The sequence below is a fragment of the Oryx dammah genome, unplaced genomic scaffold, assembly GCF_014754425.2.
Source record: "Oryx dammah isolate SB20612 unplaced genomic scaffold, SCBI_Odam_1.1 HiC_scaffold_29, whole genome shotgun sequence".
In the NCBI taxonomy this organism is placed as follows: domain Eukaryota; kingdom Metazoa; phylum Chordata; class Mammalia; order Artiodactyla; family Bovidae; genus Oryx; species Oryx dammah.
Window position 1 is genome coordinate 75,508,369 of NW_024070213.1, and position 24,256 is coordinate 75,532,624.

Genomic DNA, 24,256 nt, shown 5'->3' on the forward strand with positions numbered 1-24,256 from the left:
AGTCAACAGACTATTCAAGGAAGATATGTCTGGTTGCCAAAATAAATGTCTAAATAAAAAGAGCAAAGCTGCACTAGATTAAATGTCAATAATAAGTATAAAAAGTACACTTCCATAACAAGCTATTTAACAAATAAGATATCCTATTCCCCTTTGGAATATCTAGCCAAAAATGCTTAAAATTAATTTGACCAGCATGTTTAAAATATATTCTATGTAAGCAATTTGACTGCACCATAGAATAAATATGTAAACATGTACACAATTTATGAGGTCTTAACCACTCACACATTACAAGTGGTTATATTTTAATTTTCCTCTTCTTCTTTGCATCCAGTTGATTTCAGAGGGAGATAATACCAGGATGCAAGGAAAAGGAAGCTTAGAACAGTGGTGAAAAGCTGAGTAACTCCTTGTTGGAAGAGTCAGAAAGTCTGAATAACATAAATAACTTTGACATAGTCAAATTAGAAGTCCTGCTGAAAATACTTAAGAGACCAAATGACATTAAATGACAGCCTGATGAATTAATTTAGCCTTTAGTTGAACTAATCTAGACGGGAAGCAGAATATATCAATGAGACTATTTAACTGCATTAGAAAATGGAAAAAAATGAAAATACTAAGTAATGATAGAACAAACTTTGCAGAAAAGATGAATGGAATGCAAAGGCAGCTATTTGTGAAATAAGACAATAATTTCTAATAGTAATTTTACCTTGCCATAGTCTAAATAAAATTCACTACTGTATTATTGTAATTAATTTTTTACATATAAGGAAGAGATAAATCTTTAAAAGTATATAATTATAATCTATGTTAAATGACATTTCATTTTTTACTATGAGGTTATATATACTCATTGCAACTGCAAATTAAAATATCCTTAAAAGTGAGAAGAATAGAGATTCATATAGAAGTGATTTTATAATACTACCTTTTTTTCTTCTTCTTTTCTTTTCTTTTCAGCTTCTCTAAATCTTTCTTAGCTAGGTCTATAATCTCAATGGTCTCTTTATCTGAGGATACTATAGTAGGGGAGAAAGCTGATGATCCGCTGAAATATGGTGATCTTGATGTGACTCTTGTCAAGTTTTTTCGAAGATTCTCATTCACTGCTTCACTTTCTAATAATTTTGCCCTAGTGAATAAAAATATATTTCAGTTGTAAACATTTTATTACTGTGGTACATAATACATAAAATTTACCTCCCTAACTGTCTCTTAAGTGTACAGTTCTACAGCACAAAGTATATCCATATTGTTGTACAACCACTGCTACCATCTACCTTCAGACTTTTCCATCTTCTCCAACTGAAACCCTGCACCCATTTTATAAAATACACTATAACTTCTCATTCCCCTCTCCTCCCAGTCCCCAGCAACTACTATTCTACTTTTTATCTTTGCAAACTGGACAACTCTAGGAATAAATGGAGAACACATTAAATGAGTTGTTTTGCAAGCTAAAACATTTCCCAAAACTTATTTCAACACTGCTACAAGGTACAGCTTTTTTTAACAAACGTGTTCATAAACATTAGTGTTTGAGATATTCTTTAAAATTTCCTGATTAAATAATTATAAATTTGAAGTAACATTCTGTGCTCAAAAGTGCCAGTGATAATTAGATTACTTGCATTCTGGCCAATACACACTCGTTATTCTGGCTTTGTGAACCCATCATTTAAACTTAAAATGTACAAGCAGCATGGTTCCCTTCCTTCCATTCCTTATTGATCATGCTATAATAACATTTCCAAATAGTTAGTCAAACATACCCCTAACTGGCTGAAAGATATCTGGTTCCTGAATATGGTAAGGAAAAAGACAAAAATCACCAAGGAAATCTGAGTCTGATAATTGAAAACATTCTTTTGTTTGCTCAAGTGGTCCTCACAAAGACAGGAGAATAATGCGTGTGCTGTTAGTAAAACGCAAAAACACTGAATGATGAGATCCTAAAAGAGCCTTGATTCTTGAGATTACAAGGGATTCAGAGACTACTCTAGGCCAGTTCCTTAAGTCCATTTAATTTAAACCACCATGAACATGATTATCTACCTCAATACAATACATTTCCCAGGTCAATTTGGTGCATGGGTGACTGTGCACGTGCCAAGTCACTTCGGTGGTGTCCAACACTGTGCGACCCTATGGACTGTAGCCCATCAGGCTCCTCTGTCCAGGGGATTCTTCAGGCAAGAATATTGGAGTGGGTGCCATGCCCTTCTCCAGGGGACCTTTCCAATCCAGGGATAGAACCTACATCTGTTACATTTCCTGCATTGCCAGGCAGGTTCTTTACCACTAGCACCACCTGGGAAGGCCAAGAGTGATTGAGACAGAGCTAAAGGAGAAAAGGCAACCTACTAGTACTATTACTACTAGCATGCACTCATCTCTGTCTCAAAACTATTTTACTATGTACTTTTGCATAAGTTCAAATGTTTCAGAGGAAGATGCTAGATTATTCGCAGCTACTGAGCTCTAGAAGAGACAGTCAGCTCTGTATTTTTTCATTGTCTACCAAAATCATTCCTGACACTGCTGAAATCAGCTAGAGACAGAATATACACAAATCAGTGAATATATTTTAGGTGTTCTATACATTCTTAATGAAATTGTTTTACTTCATATTCAGTGTTACAACAGCTACGATGTTTTAAAATTGTTAAGTATTTTAAAATTCAAATGTTTACAATTGTTTACAATTTAAATGTTTAAAAGTTTTAAATGTACACACTTCTAAGTTAAATGATTTCAAAATCAATTTAAAGAAAAGTCTGAATATAATGCTGTTATTTTTTAATAAGAAGTCAACCTAAGTATAAAAACTCAGCTTAATGATAAAAACTCAAAGTCAAAATTTACACTTTTTCATATTTTCAATATCTAGCTAGAGCCTGAGTACATAATAATGAATGCTAAGAATGACTGAAAATACAAATTAGTGATCAATAATGACCTGTTTTAATTGGCTCGTTTGTATAATAATCAGATAATCTGTGTTTATTAGTACCAGATTTTAACAGTTGCATTTAGTAAGGGCATATTTTTAATGCTTCAGTCTTGGTGCTAACAAAAGCTGAAACGCTTAGGGCTCACCTCCAACTCCACTAACCCCACACCACACTCCTGCTTTCTGTGAGGGCTGTAGAGATAACATCTCTCTCTTTGTAATTTCTTCTCTTTCCACTCACCCACCCACACATTTGTTGCTGTCTGCATTTAATTAAATTGGAGACCAATCATTGAGGCATAAGGAGAAGTACACAGGAAAACTGACAGTTCCATCTCAGCTTTATCACTCACTGAACCCTAAAACATGATGTTGTTAAAGCTTCCACTTTTTCTCCCATAAAAGAGATGAAAATATATACTTCTCTAGCACAGTTATGAGGATGATACACAATGAATTTAAAATTTATCAAGTAATATTTTAAAAAATAGTAGCTATTCTTATTAAAAAGTTGAAAAAATATAATTATCTAATTGTAGGTGTTTAGTTAAATCAATTACAACCATGAGATAATACTCATGGAGCCCTGCAAAATTCATGTTAGAAAGAATATTTAATAGCATTTTAAAATCTCCTAATATCTTATTATATTTCAAAGAATAGATAGCAAAGAAATATATACAATGTGATAAAAATTTTACAAAAGTATGCATTGAAAAAAATAAATATTTTTTTGTGATATACAAAAAGGAAACATCAGTTCTTAGAATGATGACTCTTTCAACTTTTTTAATACTTTCCTATATTTTCAGAAATTTCTACAAAAACTTTAAACCTCAGAAAACTAGGATTAATTAGTGACGATTACCATTTCACAACAAATAATGTGATGTATAAGTTTATTAAAAGGTAACTAGTTATTATTTTATAATTAAAATGATAAGACTTAAAATATAAACATTCGCATGTGGGGCAATACATTGACATAATTTGCATTAAGAAGCTGTGAATGAATGCTTTCCTAAGAGAAATTATTGATTAAAATATGGATTAGAGTAGAATTTGGTAGATAAAAACATGCTGTGAGAACTTATAACTAAATAGTAATAACACATTAGACCTTTATAGCATTTTTCAATTTAAGCTTTTATACATTCTGTCCTTTTATTGGAGCCCCATAATAATTCTTTCCTCTTCATGAATTACAGTTTTGTCATGGCAAAGGGGTTTGTGTAACTCAATGAAGCAGTGAGCCATGCTGTGCAGGGCCACCCAAAGGCATGGTTCATAGTTCATGGTTCAATGTGGTCAACTGGAGAAGGGAATGACAAGTGGTGGTTTAGTCACTAAGTCGTGTCTGACTCTTTTGGACCCCATTGACTGTAGCTCACCAGGCCACTCTGTCCATCACATTTTCCACTCAAGAATCCTGGAGTGGATTGCCATTTCCCTATCCAAGGAGTCTTCTCCACCCAGGGATCAAACCTGAGTCTCCCGGGAGATTCTCTACCAACTGAGCCACCAGAGAATGGCAGACCACTCCAGTATTCTTGCCACAGGAACCCCACAAACAGTGTGATAAGGCAAAAAGATATCACACTGGAAGATGAGCCTCCCAGGTCAGAAGGTGTCTAGTGAGCTACTGGGGAAGGGCAGAGGGCAATTACTAATAGCTCCAAAAAGAATGAAGAGGCAGGGCCAAAGTAGAAACGATGTGCAGTTGTGAATGTGTTTGGTGATGAAAGTAAAGTCCAATGCTATAAAGAACAACACTGCATAGGAACCAGGAATGTTAGGTCTATCAATCAGGGTAAATTGGATGTGGTCAAGCAGAGATGGGAAGAGTGAACATCAATATCTTAGGAATCAGTGAACTAATATGGATGGGAATGGATGAATTTAATTCAGACGACCATTACCTTTATACTGTGGGCAATAATTCTTCAAAAGAAATAGAGTACCCCTCATAGTCAACAGAAGCATCTGAAATGCAGTACTTGGGTGCAGTTTCAAAAATGACAGAATGATCTCAGTTCATTTCCAAGGCAAATCATTCAAAATCATAATAATCCCAGTCTATGATCCAACCACTGATGCTGAAGAAGCAACAGTTGAATGGTTCTATGAAGATCTATAAGACCTTTTATAACTAAAACAAAAAAGAGATATCCTTTTCATCGAAGAGGATTGGAATGCAAATGTAAGAAGTCAAGAGATACCTGAAGTAACAGGCAAGTTTGGCCTTGGAGTACAAAATGAAGCAGGGCAAAGGCTAACAGAGTTTTGTTAAGATAACATGCTAATCATAGCAAACATCCTCTTCCAACAACACAAGAGACAACTCACACATGGACATCACCAAATGGTCAATACTGAAATCAGACTGATTACATTCTTTGCAGCCAAAGACGGAAAAGCTCTACATAGTCAGTAAAAACAAGGCCTGGAGCTGACTGAGGCTTAGATCATAAGCTCCTTATTGCAAAATTCAGGCTTAAATTGAAGAAAGTAGGGAAAACCACTAGGCCATTCAGGTGTGACCTAAATCAAATCCCTTATGATTACACAGTGGAAGTGATGAATAGATTCAAAGGATTAGATCTGGCAGACTGTGCCTGAAGAACTTCAGTTTGTAGTATGGTACAGGAGATGGTAAACAAAACCATTCCAAAGAAAAAGAAATGCAAGAAAATAAAATGGCATCTGAGGAAGCTTTACACATAGCTGAGGAAAGAAGAGAAGCAAAAAGCAAGGGAGAAAGGGAAAGATATACCCAGCTGAATGTAGAATTGGAGCATAGCAAGGAGAGTTAAGAATGCCTTCTTAACTAAACAGTGTAAAGGAGTAGAGGAAGACAATAGAATGGGCAGGACTAGATATACCTTCAAGAAAATGGGAGATAACAAGGGAACATTTCACACAAAGATGTGTAAAATAAAGGATAAAAATGGCAAGGACCTAACAGAACAGAAGAGATTAAAAAGAGATGGCAAGAATACATAGAAGAACTATACAAATTGCCTGGCTGGATGAATCACAAGCTGGAATCAAGACTGCCAGGAGAACTATCAATAAACTCAGATATGCAGATGATACCACTCTAATGGCAGAAAGGAAAGAGGAACTAAAGAGCCTCTTTATGAAAGTGAAAGAGGAGAGTGAAAAAGCTGACTTAAAGCTCAATATTCAAAAAACTAAGATCATGCCATCCAGTCCCATCACTTCACAGCAAGTAGAAGAGGAAAAAGTGGCAGCAGTGACAGATTTTATTATCTTGGGCTCCAAAGTCACTGCAGATGGTGACTGCAGCCATGAAATTAAGAGACGCTTGCTCCTTGGAAGAAAAGCTATGACAAGTCTTGACAGCATATTGAAAAGCCAACAAAGTTTCAAAGTTCCATATTGTCAGTGCTATAGTCTTTTCAGTAGTCATGTATGGATGTGAGAGCTGAACCATAAAGAGGGCTGAGATTTGAAGAAGTGATGCCTTTGAATTGTGGTGCTGGAGAAGACCCTTGATCATCCCTTGGACTATAAGGAGGTCAGACCAGTCAGTCCCAAAGGAAAGCAACCCTGATTATTCAATAGAAGGACTGCTGCTGAAGCTGAATCACCAATACTTTGGCCACCTGATTCAAAGAGCCAACTCACTGGAAAAGACCCTGATACTGGGAAAGATGAAAGGTAAAGGAGAAGGGGGTAACAGAACATGAGATGGCAAGATAGTTATCACTGACTCAAAGGACACGAATCTGAGCAAACTCTGAGAGATAGAGAAGGACAAGGAAGCCTGGCAAGCTGTAGTCAATGGGGTCAAAGAGTTGAAAATGTCCTAGTGACTGACCAACAATAACAACAAAAATTCTTTGACACTAGTGGGCATTATCTCATTTTTACAGATGAACACTAAAGATCAAAGATGTTAGGTAATTTGTCCAAGTTCATATACTTAAGAAACAGAAGATAATAATAAACAGAATAATTTTTTATACTTAATAAACAGAATAAAATTTTCAATCAGGTAACTCAAATTCAAAGCTTATTTAAGTTTATTCCATATGTAAATTACATTTACATGACAAATTACAGTACTGAGATTGTAGAAGAATACTCCTTATGAGTGGGACAAACTGAATTAAAGAGCCATCAAATAAAAGTTGGGAAAGTGGAATAAACTCAACCCATATCACAAAAGATTTGATCACCAACTGAACTCAAGGCCTAAGAGTCATCATTCTCTAGATGACTTAGGCAATAGTCTTAACTCAAGAACTTAAAGAAAAAAAAGATATAAGATGCTTCTGTTAGCTACTAGAAGGAACAGAAATGATTTAGTCAGTTTTCTAGGAAGTAGTGACACTAGTCAAGCCATTCATCAAATATTGAGATCAAGCTTAGATCCAGTCTTAGAATAGCAGGATGGAAGACAGGAAATGTAGCCTAAGAACCAGAGTATGGATCAGCCTAACAACTGACCAATGCCAAGAAAATAAAAAAGATAAAAAGAAGCAAACAGGAGCAGAAAAAGAATCTTTAGGAACTAAAAGAGATTAGCTTTGTCAGAAGGAATGGTAAAGATGGACTTTAAAGAGTCAGTAAGGACTGGAGACTGGTCAGAGAACAAGTTTTTGGCAGTGGGCAAGAAAGATCATTGCCAATCCAAGATGGAAATTATAAGCCCAGGTTGGGTTGCTGACCAGAACTATAACCTAAGGCCCCAAAATTCTCCATCAAAAAGGTAAAGTTTAGAAATATACAAACAGAATAAATTCAAACTCAACATTCAGGAAACTAAGATCATGGCATCTAGTCCCATCACTTCATGGCAAATGGATGGGGAAAAAATGGAAACAGTGACAGACTTTATTTTCTTGGGCTCCAAAATCACTGTGGACAGTGACTTCAGCCATGAAATTAAAAGATGCTTGCTTCTTGGAAGAAAAGCTATGACAAATCGAGGCAGTGTTATTAAAATTTAGCAGAGACATGACTTTGCTGACAAAGGTCCATATAATAAACATTATGGTTTCTCTAGTAGTCATGTATCGATGTGACAGTCTGATCATAAAGAAGGCTGAACACCACAGAACTGATGCTTTCCAATTGTGGTGCTGGAGAAGACTCTTGAGAGTCCCTTGGACAGCAAGGAGATCAAACCAGTCAATCCTAAAGGAAACCAATGCTGAATATTCATTGGAAGGACTGATGCTGAAGCTCCAATACTTTGGCCAACTGATGCAAAAAGTCAACGAACTGCAAAGGACCCTGATGCTGGGAAGATTGAGGGCAAGAAGAGAAGGTGGTGACAGAGGATGAGATAGTTGGATGGCATCATCACCTCAATGGATATGAGTCTGAGCAAACTCCAAGAGATAGTGAAGACATGGGGAAGCCTCGCATGCTGCAGTCCACAGGGTCTCAAAGAGTCAGACATAACTGAGTGAACAACAACAATTTGAGTATCTTTATTGCTACATCAGATGTTTTCTCATCAGTTTTTACTTTTTGAAGCATTTAAGGGATTTCTGCCTTATGGAGGCAGAAAGAGTAGAAAAATTACTCATCTCTGTTTAAGTATCTCTAAAATAGCCACAGGAAGAGAAAGGGAAAGAGAGACAAACACAAGATAGAGAATTGTTAGGGTAGCTGTGAAAGATGATCTTTCACTTGATTCTTTTCTGCATATGGATAGCAGAAGTGAGTTCTGAGTTATTTAGACGCTCCCAATGGAGCTGACTGCAGTTTTACTTCAAGAGAAAGCAGCTCAGCCAACAGGGCGAATCATGGAACCTGAAAATATTACAGAAATAATTAGTGTTCTTGATCATCTTTCTGACCTTTATTCTCACAATCTGTGCTCAGTGGTCCCCTCCACATTCCCCCAACAGGTGTGGGTGTTCCATTTACCAATTCTGGTCATGCCATTTACTACATGTGACTATTTATGTAAGTTGACCCACCTAGGCTGTGAACTCCTTGTTTATGTCATACTTGTTCAATCCATGGCATGATGCTTGGCCTACAGTGAGTATTTGTTGTACGTGTGTGAAATGTGAGTGATGAATGAGCTTTATATGTACCAGGGGCAGGCAAATTATAGGGATGCAATAACTTATTCATAAAAGACAGCTGGGGAAGTATAAAGGAACAGGAAAAATAGGAGATTTTAAAAATTAGGGATGACTTATTGATAATGAGCATTCCCAAATGGAGGGTGAGGAGCACAAGGAGGCAACTCCATTGACATCAATTATGCCTATCCTTATATAAGGTTTGGTAAGTTTCCAATTAAGGGTACAACAACTAGAGCAGTAGAAGAACACAGGAAGATAATGTGAGAAGAAGAAAGTAGTTTGTGACATTATGTTCCCATATGTTTCATTATAGGCAATACCTATTCCCCTAAAGTTAACCTGGCCAAAGAGCTGATATATCACTGTGAATAGGTACAACGCTATGGACTGTAGCCAGCCAGGCTCCTCTGTCCATGGGATTCCTCAGGGAAGAATACTGGAGTGGGTTGCCGTGCCCTCCTCCAAAGGATCTTCCCAACCCAGGGATCAAACCCACGTCTCACGTCTCCTGCAGTGGCAGGTGGGTTATTACCAGCACCACCTGGGAAGTCCTACGCAAAATAAAACCAACCAAAGTTGCTTCAGTCGTGTTTGACTCTGCAACCCCATAGACGGCAGCCCACCAGGCTCCGCCGTCCCTAGGATTCTCCAGGCAAGAACACTGGAGTGGGTTGCCATTTTCTTCTCCAATGCATGAAAGTGAAAAGTGAAAGTGAAGTTGCTCAGTCGTGTCCGACTCTTAGCGACCCCATGGACTGTAGCCTACCAGGCTCCTCTGTCCATGGGATTTTCTGGGCAAGAGTACTGGAGTGGGGTGCCATTGCCTTCTCCAACACAAAATAAGCCCAACAAATAAATAGCAGCAATAATACTTCACTGAAAAACCCAAATATGTACATTATATATTGCAGAATATAAACTATACCTGAGATCTTCAATTTCTTTAATATAGTTATGAATCATATTACTAATCTCCTCATTCCCTTCACCTGCAAGAAAAAATAAGGAAAAGGGGAAAGAATAAACTGGGAGATTGACATTGACATATATATATATGTATATACACTGCTATATTTAAAAACAGATAATAAGAACCTACTGTATAGCACAAGGAACTCTACTCAGTTCTCTGTAATGACCTATACAGGAAAAAAATCTAAAAATGAGTGAATATATGTATATGTGTAACATTCACTTTGCTGTACAGCAGAAACTAACACAACATTGTAAATCAACTATATGCTCCAATAAAAGTTAATAAAAAAAAAGAATTCCGTTTAAAATTCAACAGAAAAGAGTAAGAGAAAAACAAGGTTATGGAAACAAACAATAATGCTTTGAAACATAATTTAAACAGCAAATTTCCTGCCTTTAATTCCATGAGCAGAAAGATAATACGATGAAGCAAAGACACATTTCATTTCTATAAGAATGTATTATTCACAAATTAAAGATTAACTTAAAATCACAGAAACTGATATTTTAACTTCAAATATTTCGTGAAATTAAAAAAAAAAAATGAAGAATATTTCATGCCCTCCAAAAGTAATCCCTCACTCATTCCATAGCCTACACACATACCTGCTCTGACAAGAACTTGATTGGCCTGATCACTAACAAGCTGTGTGATTCTGGTCCTCAGTGCATCAACTGTCTCTTGCATGGCTTTAATTCTTACACGCAGGTTGTTATTTTCGGTCTGTAGCATTGCATTCTCATGAAACATGTCATTGATGCTTTCCACTCCCTCTTCATCAATTATTCTTTTGCCCTAGAAAAGTTATTTCCTTGTTGGTTGAGATGTTCTAACCATGCAAGAGTTTTGTTAAAGAATACTGCAGGACTGTGTAATTCTACAACCAAGAGCCCTTTTGCCTTTAAAGCCTCAAGGCAAGAATTCATTTTCCCTCTACATCACTTCATTGAGCATGTCACTAAAGAATTTGATTGAGAAAGTAGTCTTTTGAAACAAGCAGCTGATCAAGTTGTTAGACTGAACATTATTAAAGGCTACCCACAAAGAAAACTATAGAATTCTACCCCTAAAAAGAAAGATGCCACCATTATGATAACAGACTCCAGAGACATATGTGAAAGCCATCACAAAAAGGTATCACTGTGTACACAAAATGCAAAATCAAAATCATTAACTTACTGTTTTATACTCCATAAGTTCCATCTGAAGTCGTGTGATCTCACTACGGAGTGCATTGATCTGCTGACTAGCTCTGTCCTGATTGACCATCACTTTGTTCTTGATATTTCTAGCTCGATTGGCATATTTCAGGGTATTTAAAGTTTCCATAAAATCTCTGTCTGAAGGGCTGACACATGCTATCATGATTGTTTGGCTGAAAGATACAAAAAAAATAATTAGGTTTATAGATAAAAGCAAATATAATGGCAAAATAACCATTTTAAACACCTGTCTTTTGAATAATATCTACTCTTCAAGATACCAAAAGATTGATATTACCAAACATAAAAATAAAAGCAAATTTTAAACCCACAATGCTACCTTAAGGAAAAAATTTTTTTTTATATTGTCCCTTTTTGATACCTAATACCTTGAGAAAGCAAAAGTGCATATATTTGTTTCTCATCTCGTTACATAAAAATATTGAAGTGATATACAGAGAATAATTCTAAAATTTAATATACCTATGAAATGTTGAAATTCAAAACCCATTGCTTTCATTATCTGCTAAGTATTTCAGGATTTAAATGTTTTCTTTTTTTTAATCACTTGCATCCTGATATTTTTCTTAGCAAAATATTTCACGCAAAATTCTATCACCTGCTGAAGAAAAAGTACTTAGTATATCCATATGCTTCACAATATGAAATATCATTTGTGATTGAGTGGTCAAAGTTCCAGAATTTCTGGTTAGATTACACAGGAAAAATGTGAAACATTATTTTACAGTCATGATGAATTGCTTTATCAACCAAAGAATATTTTAATAAAATCCTTTTTATGCCTAAGAAATTTCTGTCAATGAATCAGACGTGGAAATTCTAATAGGCACTTAAACATACTAACAATTGAGGATGTAATTTACCCGGGCTGGTCTGCAATTTATACCTATCAGTTCTAGTCCATGGCCTCCTATCCTCCTGTTCCATTGTTGCCTTCTCCCAAAAATTTCAACAAAACATTCATAGTACCCCTTTTATTTTTTTCAAGCTTTATTTTTACTCATTTTATAGAATATGTAGTAATGTCTCATCGTGTTTTTTCCTAATTTGTAAAAATGTTTACACAAGTTTTAAAGGTTACTTTCCATTTACAGTTACTATATCCTTGAGCCTATCTTATACCCAACAGTTTGAACCTCCCACTCCCCCATCTTTATACTGCCTTCCTCTACACACAACTGGTAACCACTAGTTTGTTCTCTGTAACTGTAAGTCTGTTTCTTTTTGGTATATTCACAAATTTGTTGTAGGTTTTAGATTCCACATATAAGTGATATCATACACTATTTGTCTCTTATTTCATTTAGCAGAAAGCCCTTCATAGTTACCCTTTCAAAAAGGGTCCCATTCCATCTATCTTTATTCCTTTATGAACTCTTGCTCATCCTTACCCTTAGTTTTACTATTATTCAAAATTGAACTTAGAGATCTTCTAGGCTAAGAATCCAACCCTGAGTTTGGCTATACTTTTTCTCTCTGCTTCCTCATACCCTCTGCATACCTCTTCTTTATGGATAATGATTATGACTATATTAAAATTTTATAGATCCAAACTCTTAGATACTAAACTCTGAGAGGAAAAGGATCATCAAATATTTTTTATTCATCAGATTACTTCATACAAGATATTTGGAACATATTCAGTTGAGTTCAGTCGCTCAGTTGTGTCTGACTCCTTGAGACCCCATGGACTACAGGACGCCAGGCCTCCCTGTCCATCACCAACTCCCAGAGCTTACTCAAACTCATGTCCGTCAAGTCAGTGATGCCATCCAACCATCTCATTCTCTGTCGTCCCCTTCTCCTCCTGCCTTCAATCTTTCCTAGCTTTGGGGTCGTTTCAAATGAGTCATTTCTTTGCATCAGGTGGCCAAAGCATTGGAGTTTCAGCTTCAGCATCAGTCCTTCCAATGAATATTCAGGACTGATCTCCTTCAGAATGGACTGGTTGGATCTCCCTGCAGTCCAAAGGACTCTCAAGAGTCTTTTCCAACACCACAGTTCAAAAGCATCAATTCTTCCACGATCAGCTTTCTTCACAGTCCAACTCTCACATCCATACGTGACTACTGGAAAAACCATAGCCTTGACTAGACGGACCTTTGTTGGCAAAGTAATGTCTCTGCTTTTGCATATGCTATCTAGGTTGCTCATAACTTTCCTTCCAAGGAGTAAGCGTCTTTTAATTTCATGGCTGCAATCACCATCTGCAGTGATTTTGGAGCCCCCCAAAATAAAGTCTGACTCTGTTTCCACTGTTTCCCCATCTATTTCCCATGAAGTGATGGGACCGGATGCCATGATCTTCATTTTCTGAATGTTAAGCTTTAAGCCAATTTTTTCACTCTCCTCTTTCACTTTCATCAAGAGGCTTTTTAGTTCCTCTTCATTTTCTGCCATAAGGGTGGTGTCATCTGCATATCTGAGGTTATTGATATTTCTCCCAGCAATCTTGATTCCAGCTTGTGCTTCTTCCAGCCCAGCGTTTCTCATGATGGACTCTGCATAGAAGTTAAATAAGCAGGGTGACAATATACAGCCTTGACGTACTCCTTTTCCTATTTGGAACCAGTCTGTTGTTCCATGTCCAGTTCTAACTGTTGCCTCCTGACCCACATATAGGTTTCTCAAGAGGCAGGTCAGGTGGTCTGGTATTCCCATCTCTTGAAGAATTTTCCACAGTTTATTGTGATCCACACAGTCAAAGGCTTTGGCAAAGTCAATAAAGCAGAAATAGATGTTTTTCTGGAACTCTTGCTTTTTCCATGATCCAGCATATTAGGTCCCTAATAATTATTCATATATCATGTGTATATTTATTTATTTGAAGTGAGAAGTTAAAATAATTCATGCACCTCTGTTGATGAAGAAGATAAGGTAATCCAATAAAAGTGAGGATTATGGACACTAATTAGATGTCAGTACTACTCAAAGTGTAGTCTCCAGTCCAGTGCCAGTCTGGTAAATTCATGACAAGTATAGAAATTGAGAGTAAGCATTGTAGAAATTTTACAACATTTGAACTTGCTGTAGTCAATTAACTCATTTTATTGAATAGAGAATACAGCAGTTCAAGTGTTTTCAAACTCACATAATGGGATAAGCTGAATACAGTCACGTACAATATCAATCCACCATGACTGGGAAGTGGGAAAAGTAGAGAACTCTCCTTTACAAAATGTACTGGGTTCAAGTGCTTAAGAATAGTGAAATTAGGAATGAGAGGAGCTAATGTCTATCACATAGGAAAAAGGTCACACATCAAATAAAACCCAAAATGTACAAATTTCAAGAACAGTTTTATGAAAAATATTTTTTAAATGAAAGTGGTTTATTTTTATATAAAATCAAAACTGTCTTAAAGGAAGTCATATAACTTAAATATATTGGGTTGGCCAGAAGGTTCCTTTGGTTTTTAAGTAAAAATTAAAAGACACATTTTTCATTTTCACCAAGAACTTTATTGAACAACATATTCACCATTTTGTTCCACTACCTTCTGCTGCTTTTCATGCAACTTCATAATTCCATCTTCCCAAAACTTTTAATCTTCTTGAGCCAAGAACTGTTCCAGGTGCTTTATATAATCCTTCTAAGGAACTGAAATTTTCTGTATTGAAAGAATTTTGTAAAGATTGAAATAAATGGAAATCTGGATTCAATATATGGTGAATACAGTGGATGAATTAGAACTTCCTAGACAAGCAATAATAGTTTTTGCCTGGTCATCACAGAAACATATGTTCTTGCATTATCCTGGTGGAAGATTATGCATTTTCTGTTGTCTAATTCCAGATGCTTTTCTTTGAGTGCTGCTTTCAGTTGGGAGCAGTACTTGTTGGTATTAATCACTTGGTCTTCCAGAGGAGCTCATAAAAAGGACTCCCTTCTAATCCTACTATATACACATCACCTTCTTTGAATAAAGACTGCCTTTCATGTGGTTGGTGATGGTTCATTTCACTTGCCTCATGGTCCCTTCCATTTCACATCATTTTATAGTATCTACTTTTCACTGCCCATTACAGTTTGTTTTAAAAACAATGTTTTGATTATGTTTAAGTAGAGAATTGCATGCAGAAATGTGGTTAAGAAGGTTTTTTCACGTAACTTATGTGTAACCCAAACATGAAAGCAATTAACACAACCAAGACGGTACAAATGATTTTCAGTCCTCGATTTTGATATTTTGAGTGTGTCAGCTATCTGCTGCATGGTATAACATGGATCTTTCTCAATTAATATCTTGATTTGACCACTATCAACTTCAACTAGTCTACCTGACCATAGAGCATCATCCTGAGAGAAATCTCCAGCACAAACCTTATCAAATCACTTTTGACACATTCAATCAGTCTCAGTACATTTTCCATACACTGCACAAATTGTTTTTTGCATTTCAGGTGCATTTTTACCTTTCTTGAAATAATAAAGCATAATATGCCAATAATGTTGTTTTTTTCCTTCCATATTCAATATTAAAATGACTACACAAAAATTCACTAACTTTGATAAGTTTTTTAATGCATGTTAATATGACAGATATCATGATACAGTCTAATAAAATTATTTCAAATGAAGTAAAGACAACCAAGCACTACTAGAGCCATCTTATGGAAAAATTAACAAGCCTTTTGGTGACCCAGTATTAGGAAGTTCCCTGGTGGTCTAATGGTTAGGATTCAGTGCTTTCACTGATGTGGCCCAGGTTCAATCCTTTGTCAGGGAACTGAGATCCCATAAGCCATGCCGTATGGCATAAATAAATAAAGTTATTTATCTTATATGTTATAATATCATATTATATTATTCATCAGGGAGGAAATATATCACAATATTAACAATAGTTACCTACAGGTAGTAGAAATACGATTAGTTTTTATTCATATTTTATATTTTTCAGAGTTTTTGCTATAAACTTTTTACGTATTAAACATTATAAACATATAAAAGCCAGGTTGGTTTTTTTAAAAAGTCACCAAATTGTTCATATAAATATACGCAACTTGTTTCCACAAATTATCTTTGATCTAATTTTTCTTTAAGAGTAATTTGTACAAACATCACAAAATGAAGATGTTTTGTTCTCTAACGCTTATACGAACTACAATGCTTTTGAAAGAGGAGACTAATCTCACAATTTTAAGAGGATAATTGAAAATGGGACTGGGCTTCCCTGGTGGTCAGATGGTAAAGAGTCTGCCTGCAATCCAGGAGACCTGGATTCAGTCCCTGGGTCAGGAAGATCCCTTAGAGAAGGGAATGGCTACCCACTCCAGTATTCTTGCCTGGAGAATTCCATGAACAGAAAGAAAGTGAAAGTGAAGTCGCTCAGTCGTGTCCGACTCTTTGGGACCACATGAACCTCTGAGCCACCAGGGAAGTGAAGCCCTCCATGAACAGAGGAGAATGGGATTAGAAGAAAGGCGTTACCACCCACACAGTTGGCTCAGATGATAAAGCATCTGCCTACAATGCAGGAGACCTGGGTTCGATCCCTGGGTCGGGAAGATCCTCTGGAGAAGAAAATGGCAACCCTCTCCAGTATTCTAGCCTGGGAAGTCCCATGGATGGAGGAGCCTGGTAAGCTACAGTCGGTGGGGTCGCAAAGAGTCCGACACGACTGAGCAACTTCACCGTACTTTACCTAGGAAATGGGTGAGGAACATCTGAGATTCTTTAGCTGTAGCTTAGATAAACCTCAAGAGGAATACAAAATCCATAGTGCAAACATCTTAGATTATTACAGGGCAAGCAAACTCTCAGAAGTACTGAAGTATTCAAAAGTATTGACACTAGTAAGGGGAAGATGTTTACTATCTCTTCTTTGTTACAAAACAAAGCTATACTATAAAGTAAAGAAATAAACACAGTAAAAGGTTACAATGTAGCAAACTTTAATAATTTATATTTGGCTTAAAAAACAAAAACTTTTGTCCAGTTACAATAAGATTCAGATTGATATTGAAAGTCAAATGAAAATATAGAACAGAAGAAATATGGACAAATGGAAGCAATACAAAGGATATGCTAGAAGAGAGATGAGTCAAGACAATGCCAATATTACAAAAGAAGCAATATAAAAATGATACTGTTAAATTCTATAAAACAAAACATTATTTCCAAATCCATCCAACCTCAGCCCAAATAAATTCAACATTATCAAAATTCTTTGAATAATAGTTGTTCAAAGAGAAAATTGACAAGTTTAATTACTGCATTGTTTTACAGGATCAGTTTGTATGTAACGTTGAACTATGTGAAGACTGAATTTAAAAGCCAAAATGTTTTCACTTTTAAAGCCAATATGCTGATGTTTATAAGAGGAATACATTACCAAAAGAATACATTTAGCTAATGAAATGTATCAGGATGATGCAAAATACAGAAGAGGAGGAATATCAGCGATTCTGGAAAAGTTAATAACCAGCAAACACCCTATATTTCATTCAATTAATATTTTTAAAGTTTTCTAAAAATGTAAAAAATGTTTAATTTTTAGGAGACTTGTAAAAAAATTAATAATATTTAACTTATTTTTTTTTTAATTTCATAGAAGATAGCATTTTTCAACAAAATTTTACTAGGCATCAAGTATGTGCCAAGCACTCAAAACTGCAACTCTGTATAGTAGAGAGAATGTATGCCAACGATTTCATATGCCAAGTGACTGAATAAATTACTTAATCTCTCTGAATTTTCTTATCTATAAAATAGGAATAACAATACCTACCTCAAGAGATGTTACAAGAAATATGTGAAATGACATGCAAAAGCATTCATGCACTCGAGGCACTTAATAACTACTAGTTGCTCATTAATTTATTTTATAATAAACAATTCTTATAAATCACTTTTCAAACATTTAAAAAATAATGAATAATTTAAATCCCGGAATATGGAGGATAAACACTTCTACATACCTATTGCCCCCAAGAGAATCCTGTAGTAGTCTTGTCAGCTTAGAGTCTCTATAGGGAACATGAGTGGCCCTCTTGCTCTTGTCTCCCAATGCACTTATTACATTGCCAAGTGCCAACTAAAAGGTTGAAAGAGAGAGAGGAACATGATAAAAATGTACTAATTATAACATTTTAAAATAATGAAATCTTATAGAAAATAATACAAAGACATGGCAGAATTGAGACCAGTTCTGTTTGGTTTTACTTTATATTTGTATTTTGAAATACGAAGTAAACTTGAAGCTTTCCATATAACTACTAAAAACTGATACCAATCAAAATTTAGTGCTATATAAATATCTATAACTCACAAATACTAAAACATCTATGAAGAGATTTTCTTTAGAAATAGGAATGTTATAAGATTGATGACTTCTAAACCATTCTTAGAATTATCAGAACATCATGAAGTGTCTCCCACAAAACTGCCAATTCATGTTGCAAATTCTTCTCCTCAGCTCTATGATGAAATAAACTGCTAGTTTCACAATTTCATGGAACTTTCTTTTACTATAGCTTCCTTATATGAAAACAAAATTTCTTTTAACCACAATAAACATATCAGTATGGTATCTCTGAATAAAGTATTATTAAGTACAGCAGCACTTAGAAATTCAATGAATCTATGTACTAAGCATCCAATATTTAAGAAATTAAGTCAAATTATAGAACTCTTTAGTCCCTTCTCCTGCCACCCGCTTCTACTTTTCCTAGTCACTGAACTAGCACCCACAGCATAAGCATTTTCCTAAATGCTTGCTATACTCGCCCATAACCGTATTTTTGTTAGAGCCAATGGATGCTGCAGAGAGTGCATCAGCATCACACTGTGTCTTAGTCCCCTTTTCTAGAGTCTGCAGTTTTAGCCACTGGTCACACTGTACCTCTACCACATGTCTGAACATGTTTCAATAGCCTGAACAAGAAAACTGAGCAATGGCTTTTGTCTTTTCCAAACAGCACAAATGTAAATACTATATCATGATTTTATATCTCAAGAAATTCAAAACAATACACAAAGTCCAGGATACTGCTCACTCACTCCTCTGACCACAGTATTCAACCATATGGTGGAAGCATCAGGATGCATGGTTGGAAAGACTGGCTCTCTCTAATCAGTCTCAGCTGATAATTCCCCCACAGTAGAGTTATAATCATGTAACAGCAAATATTGGGCAATGACCAAAAAAAGGACCATATGCTTGGATCCCCTGCTCTAGGAAGAAAGGGAGAGAGGCAAAGCAGAAAACACCTGTCCTGATGCTGTCAGCATCACAGAAATTTACAGTGCCATTACTTTTAAGCAGGAGCAAAGAACCATTTTTATAATGAAATCAATAAGAAAAAAAGGTTACATAAAAATTTGGTTCAAAACATTTTCTTTCAGATAATAGAAACTTTAGGCTAACTCCAACACAAGATGTGTTCCAATCAATCAAAACACCACTAGATGGCAGGGTATTAAAGTTAATTCCTAAAATGAGAAAAGTGATCATTTTGAAATAATCATTATTAAATAACATGTTATTATAATTTCCAAAATAAAGTCTGTCATAAAAATGTTAGCATAAAACTACTTTAAAGGTCATCCCACATAATATTTAATATTGAGTATATTTTTAAATTTGAGAATTTTAAAATCATTTCTATTATATATATACATCTTATGCACACATCATAAAACTTAATCCAATTAATTTTTTACACTTGAAGAAAACTTACAATGTGAAAAGGAGAAAAAAGTTGACAGCCTGACATCAAAATTCAATGCATTACTCATAAGTTTACAGTAACTTTCATTTTTCAGCTCAGTGTATGAAGGATTTCCACTTGGGTATTATATATTATAAAATGGAAAAGGATAATAAAATAACCCTGATATATTCCCAGCACAAAGTCTTAGTCTTACAAGTCCACAGTTGATGGAAATGCCTTCTTTTGCTCTCTCGCCTGTAGCTCCAGTACGCTTCAGTCTTTCTGAACCTGCCAGATCAACAAAATGGAACTTTGCAGTCAGAGTTTCAAATTCATTCATCTGTGATGATTCAGAAATCACTTTATTATCAGTTGCACTTTCCTGTAATTGAGGAAAATAATTGAAAATAGCTTATTAATGTGACACTAAATATCCTTCAACCCCATCTTGCCTTCATTATTCATATAGCTAAGTATAGGCCTGTAGTCAAATAAATATAAGCACAAAAATGCCTGTTGCAACTAGAAGCTTAGACAAAGTTAGATCAAAGAGAGCTATCAACTGAGGCTTTGCTTATATCAAAGAGAAATTTGTAGCATACAGCCCTCAAAAACAAAAAGGGTCTCAAGTAACTAATCCATCACTGTACTTTCTGGCTACTGCAGACACAGAGTCAATTTTTAATTTCAAAATTTTATACGGCTGGCCAGCTTTAGCTTAAATAAATCCAGGGACATCTCGTTAGGAAAAGGAATGATTAAACAAACTAAATTTGACACAAATATTCTCTTTGATATCATGTGATTTTATAGAAATGAAATCTGAAAGTTTAAGACATTAGAACTAACTCACAGCATCTATTTGGGGACACATTCTGGTTTGACACAAGTGAATGGTAAAAATGGCGTGTGAACGAGAGCTCTGAACATTCATTTGGGTACTAGCAGTTGTCCGAGATAAAGCACCCAGCTTCAAACACTGCATCATCTGGAAAAGGGAAAGAAAGAGGGGTTTTACTTGAACAATACTTAAACTAAATCTACATAATCATAAGTCTGAGCTACTGGTTAAAATTCATCATATTAAAAGATGTACAAGAGGTAGACTGTCTTATTATTTTATTTACAGGCACTTTTTGACCAGAAAGTATAACAGTGTTTGTTTTTGTAAATAGGAGAAAACACTGAGGTTCCATTGTTTGCCATTTGCTGGTGTCTGCAGCTTCTATCAAAACTATTACAGTATAACACTTTGGAACAAACTAAGCAATACCCTGAATTACTCAGGCTCTTCTGTATTTTCTTATTTGTAACTTTTTTTTCTTTTTGACCACTCCATGTGACTTGCAGATCTTTGTTCCCCACCAGGAACTGAACTCAGGGACAAGGTACTGAAAGCACTGAGTCCAAAACACTGGACTGCCACAAAACTCCCCAGTGCAAGTTTTCCTAACAGTCTCTCTTTTGGAGCCATAATACAGGACTACATGATGTTGTTGTTTAGCCACTGTCGTGTCTGACTCTTGCAACCATGAACTGTAGCCTGCCAGGCTGCTCCTCTGTCCATGGAATTTCCCAAACAAGAATACTGGAGCTGGTTGCCATTTCCTTCTCCAGGGGATCTTCCCTACCCAGGGACTGAATCCGCGTCTCTCGCATTGCAGGTAGATTCTTTACCACTGAGCCACCAGGGAAGCCCCACAGCTTCCATGTGATATAGCAAAAAGCACAGAGGGCTGTGGTCTCAGCCTTCACTTTGAATTATCTAACCCTCTTTTTCTAGGTGTGAAAGGAAACTATACATACAATGCTTTACATTCTTTAGATGTTATGATAAATGCACTGACTTCATCACAACTGTGACATTTTTAATAATAAAATCCTGGAAAAAATGATGAAGATAAAATTTTACTTCAGTGCTACTCTTTAGGATACAAATTTCATATGGTGAGCAGCAAAGCTATTAAACAAAGCCAAATGTGCTCTAATTTTTTCCTTTGGCCGTGCCTCGAAGCTTGCAGGGATGGAACCCATGCCTTCTGCATTGGGAGTGCAGAGTCCTAACCCTTGCACCACCAGGGAATTCCCCCAAACATGCTCTATTTTAACTATAACATAAATGTCACCTCGGATTCTGTATTCACTGTACGTGTTGTGACGCCCACAGTATAAATTCCTCCAGCTGAATCTTCATGAATCTTTATATTTGATTTTTTAGTTTTTGCATCAATATCACGAGTAGTATCAAATAAGTCAAGAACCTCTTCATTATATAGCTATCAAAAGAAATAAGTTTAACGTTAGCCAGAATTGCCTCATGGCTGTAATAACACATACTGCATGTTATCTTTGAAACATATCTTAAAAGCTCTTCTAAATGACATATTTATTCAAAATAACACATAAAAATGACCACAGATAAAAGTAAATGCCAGATTTCTTTACAAGGGTAAGAAGAGTAGAAGGCTTAATCATGACTAATGAGTTAAGGACTAGATAAAATGATCCACTAATCCTCTGCAAAAGATAAATATTTATAAGTACAAGTAAATTATAAAAAAATATGTATCAAATGTAGACAAATCCTAAGCTTGAAAGTTTAGGGAAGGTTTTAAGAATTTTTAGTGTTTGAACTAAAAGTATATTTTCTTTGGCCCTACAACCCTTCTTAGTGTATCTAAAAATTAATACTTAGTATTTTTGCAAGATGTGCAATATATCAATAGACTCTGATGAGACTGTGCTACCACCTTATAAGAGGATGTATACACCAATTTTTCTATCAATATGCTTAAAGTCACAATGCCTAATAACATTTACAGGGTGAAAGGGAAGATAAAAGAACACTGTTTCTTTTCTTTTTCCATCATTAGTTACCTTTCTTTTGGTAGAAACATATAATTATATTCTTCTTTGTTTTTATTACATTGGAATGTCCATTAAAATAGCAGTAAGATAACTGAAGTTAATTTGAATTGTGTTCTATTTTGTGCTGTATAATGCTGAATAAAATGTTTAATCATTTGTCAAAATGACTTGCTTAGGTGCTGTAGACTACAATTACACTAGAATGCTCGTTGGTCCAAGCATACAGAATTATAATGGCACTGTCTACCCAATTGCAATACTGCTCAAATCTTAAATGTCTTCTTACTAGCATGACCTTCCTACCAGCCTAGACTGCCCTAAATTAATCCAAACCTGCCCTAATCTTTAGATATTTCATTAAAATATCCGCATATCCTTGTAGTAATACCAGCTTCTGCAGCCAGACTAGTGTTGCAGCATCAATTGTATTATTCCTCATATTTTCTCCTTCCCTTTTGGTATTAGTTACTGAATTCCCAGCACTTTGTGAACCTAACTACATTACAAAAGTAATTCTCAGAAAAGAAAAAAAAATCTGAAATAAACAATATTAATTGTTTTACTCTATGGATGCTGGTCAAATATCTATAATCTTAAATGCCAGTAAATAAGGAATACTTATTACCTATTATCTCTTGTTATTAGTGCCTATGTTAATTTACTCAAACAAAATTTGTTGAATACCATATGCCAAGCACTAAAATGGAAGCTGGACTATAAAGTCATAGGGCTATGGTCTTAAGAATGAGATTTAAAGGAAACTAATGACACAGTTAAACCATTACCTCTAAGAACTGGGCATTCACTTTAAAATCTGGAGGAGGAAGTCCATTTTTAATGGAAGTGTGTTTTTTTTCTTCAATACTCTTGAAAAGATGTTTAACAGCACGAGAAATAATACCCTGTTCTTCCTCAATGATGTTAACATCAAATCCTGTTCCCATTGTGTATGTTTTGCCAGCTCCAGTCTGAATAAAAGAATGGAGAAAAATGGATGCTTGATCTTAATAACATAATCTCAAGCAACAAAAATGAAAGTGGAACTGAACTAACACTTCTGAAAAGTTACAGCTTCTATGAAAATAATTTGATACTTACTTGTCCATAGGCAAAAACTGTAGCATTATATCCTTCAAAACAGCCCTCAATTAGTTTTTCTATGCATTGAGTGTAGATCTGCTCTTGCTGGGAGTCAATGTCAAACACATAATCAAAAGTGAAAGCTTTATCTTTGCCTAGGAAGACTTGAGGTTCTCCAGGTGTTACAGATGTACAAATATGGCATCCTTCAATCCTTTCTTTGGCAAGCTGTGGTCTTATTCTGTGACGCAAAAAACAGGAAGAAATAAAATAAGATACAATAAATGGAAAAAAAGCTGAAGAAGTAGGATTTTGAAAATCCTAGCCAAATCTTTTTAAATCACAAATGTAATCTAGTATTTATACCTTGAACTGAAAAGTTTAAGTTAAATAATATTGAGTTAATTTCAATATGA

General features: G+C 35.4%; 1 protein-coding gene across 18 annotated transcripts in view; it reads right to left on the bottom strand.

Moving 5' to 3' along the window:
• The window catches only part of KIF21A (kinesin family member 21A), a 195,145-nt gene that overhangs the window by 57,097 nt on the left and 113,792 nt on the right, over positions 1-24,256 (bottom strand). For all 18 annotated transcript variants that reach the window (XM_040233488.1, XM_040233486.1, XM_040233481.1 and 15 more), the window contains exons 2-11: positions 23,859-24,081; positions 23,546-23,728; positions 22,019-22,168; positions 20,746-20,880; positions 20,107-20,274; positions 18,159-18,274; positions 11,192-11,387; positions 10,618-10,807; positions 9,962-10,025; positions 938-1,141 (exon numbers count right to left, since the gene is read on the bottom strand). In XM_040233488.1, coding sequence (XP_040089422.1) covers positions 938-1,141; positions 9,962-10,025; positions 10,618-10,807; positions 11,192-11,387; positions 18,159-18,274; positions 20,107-20,274; positions 20,746-20,880; positions 22,019-22,168; positions 23,546-23,728; positions 23,859-24,081 — 1,629 coding nt within the window. The remainder of the gene's footprint in view (positions 1-937; positions 1,142-9,961; positions 10,026-10,617; positions 10,808-11,191; positions 11,388-18,158; positions 18,275-20,106; positions 20,275-20,745; positions 20,881-22,018; positions 22,169-23,545; positions 23,729-23,858; positions 24,082-24,256) is intronic.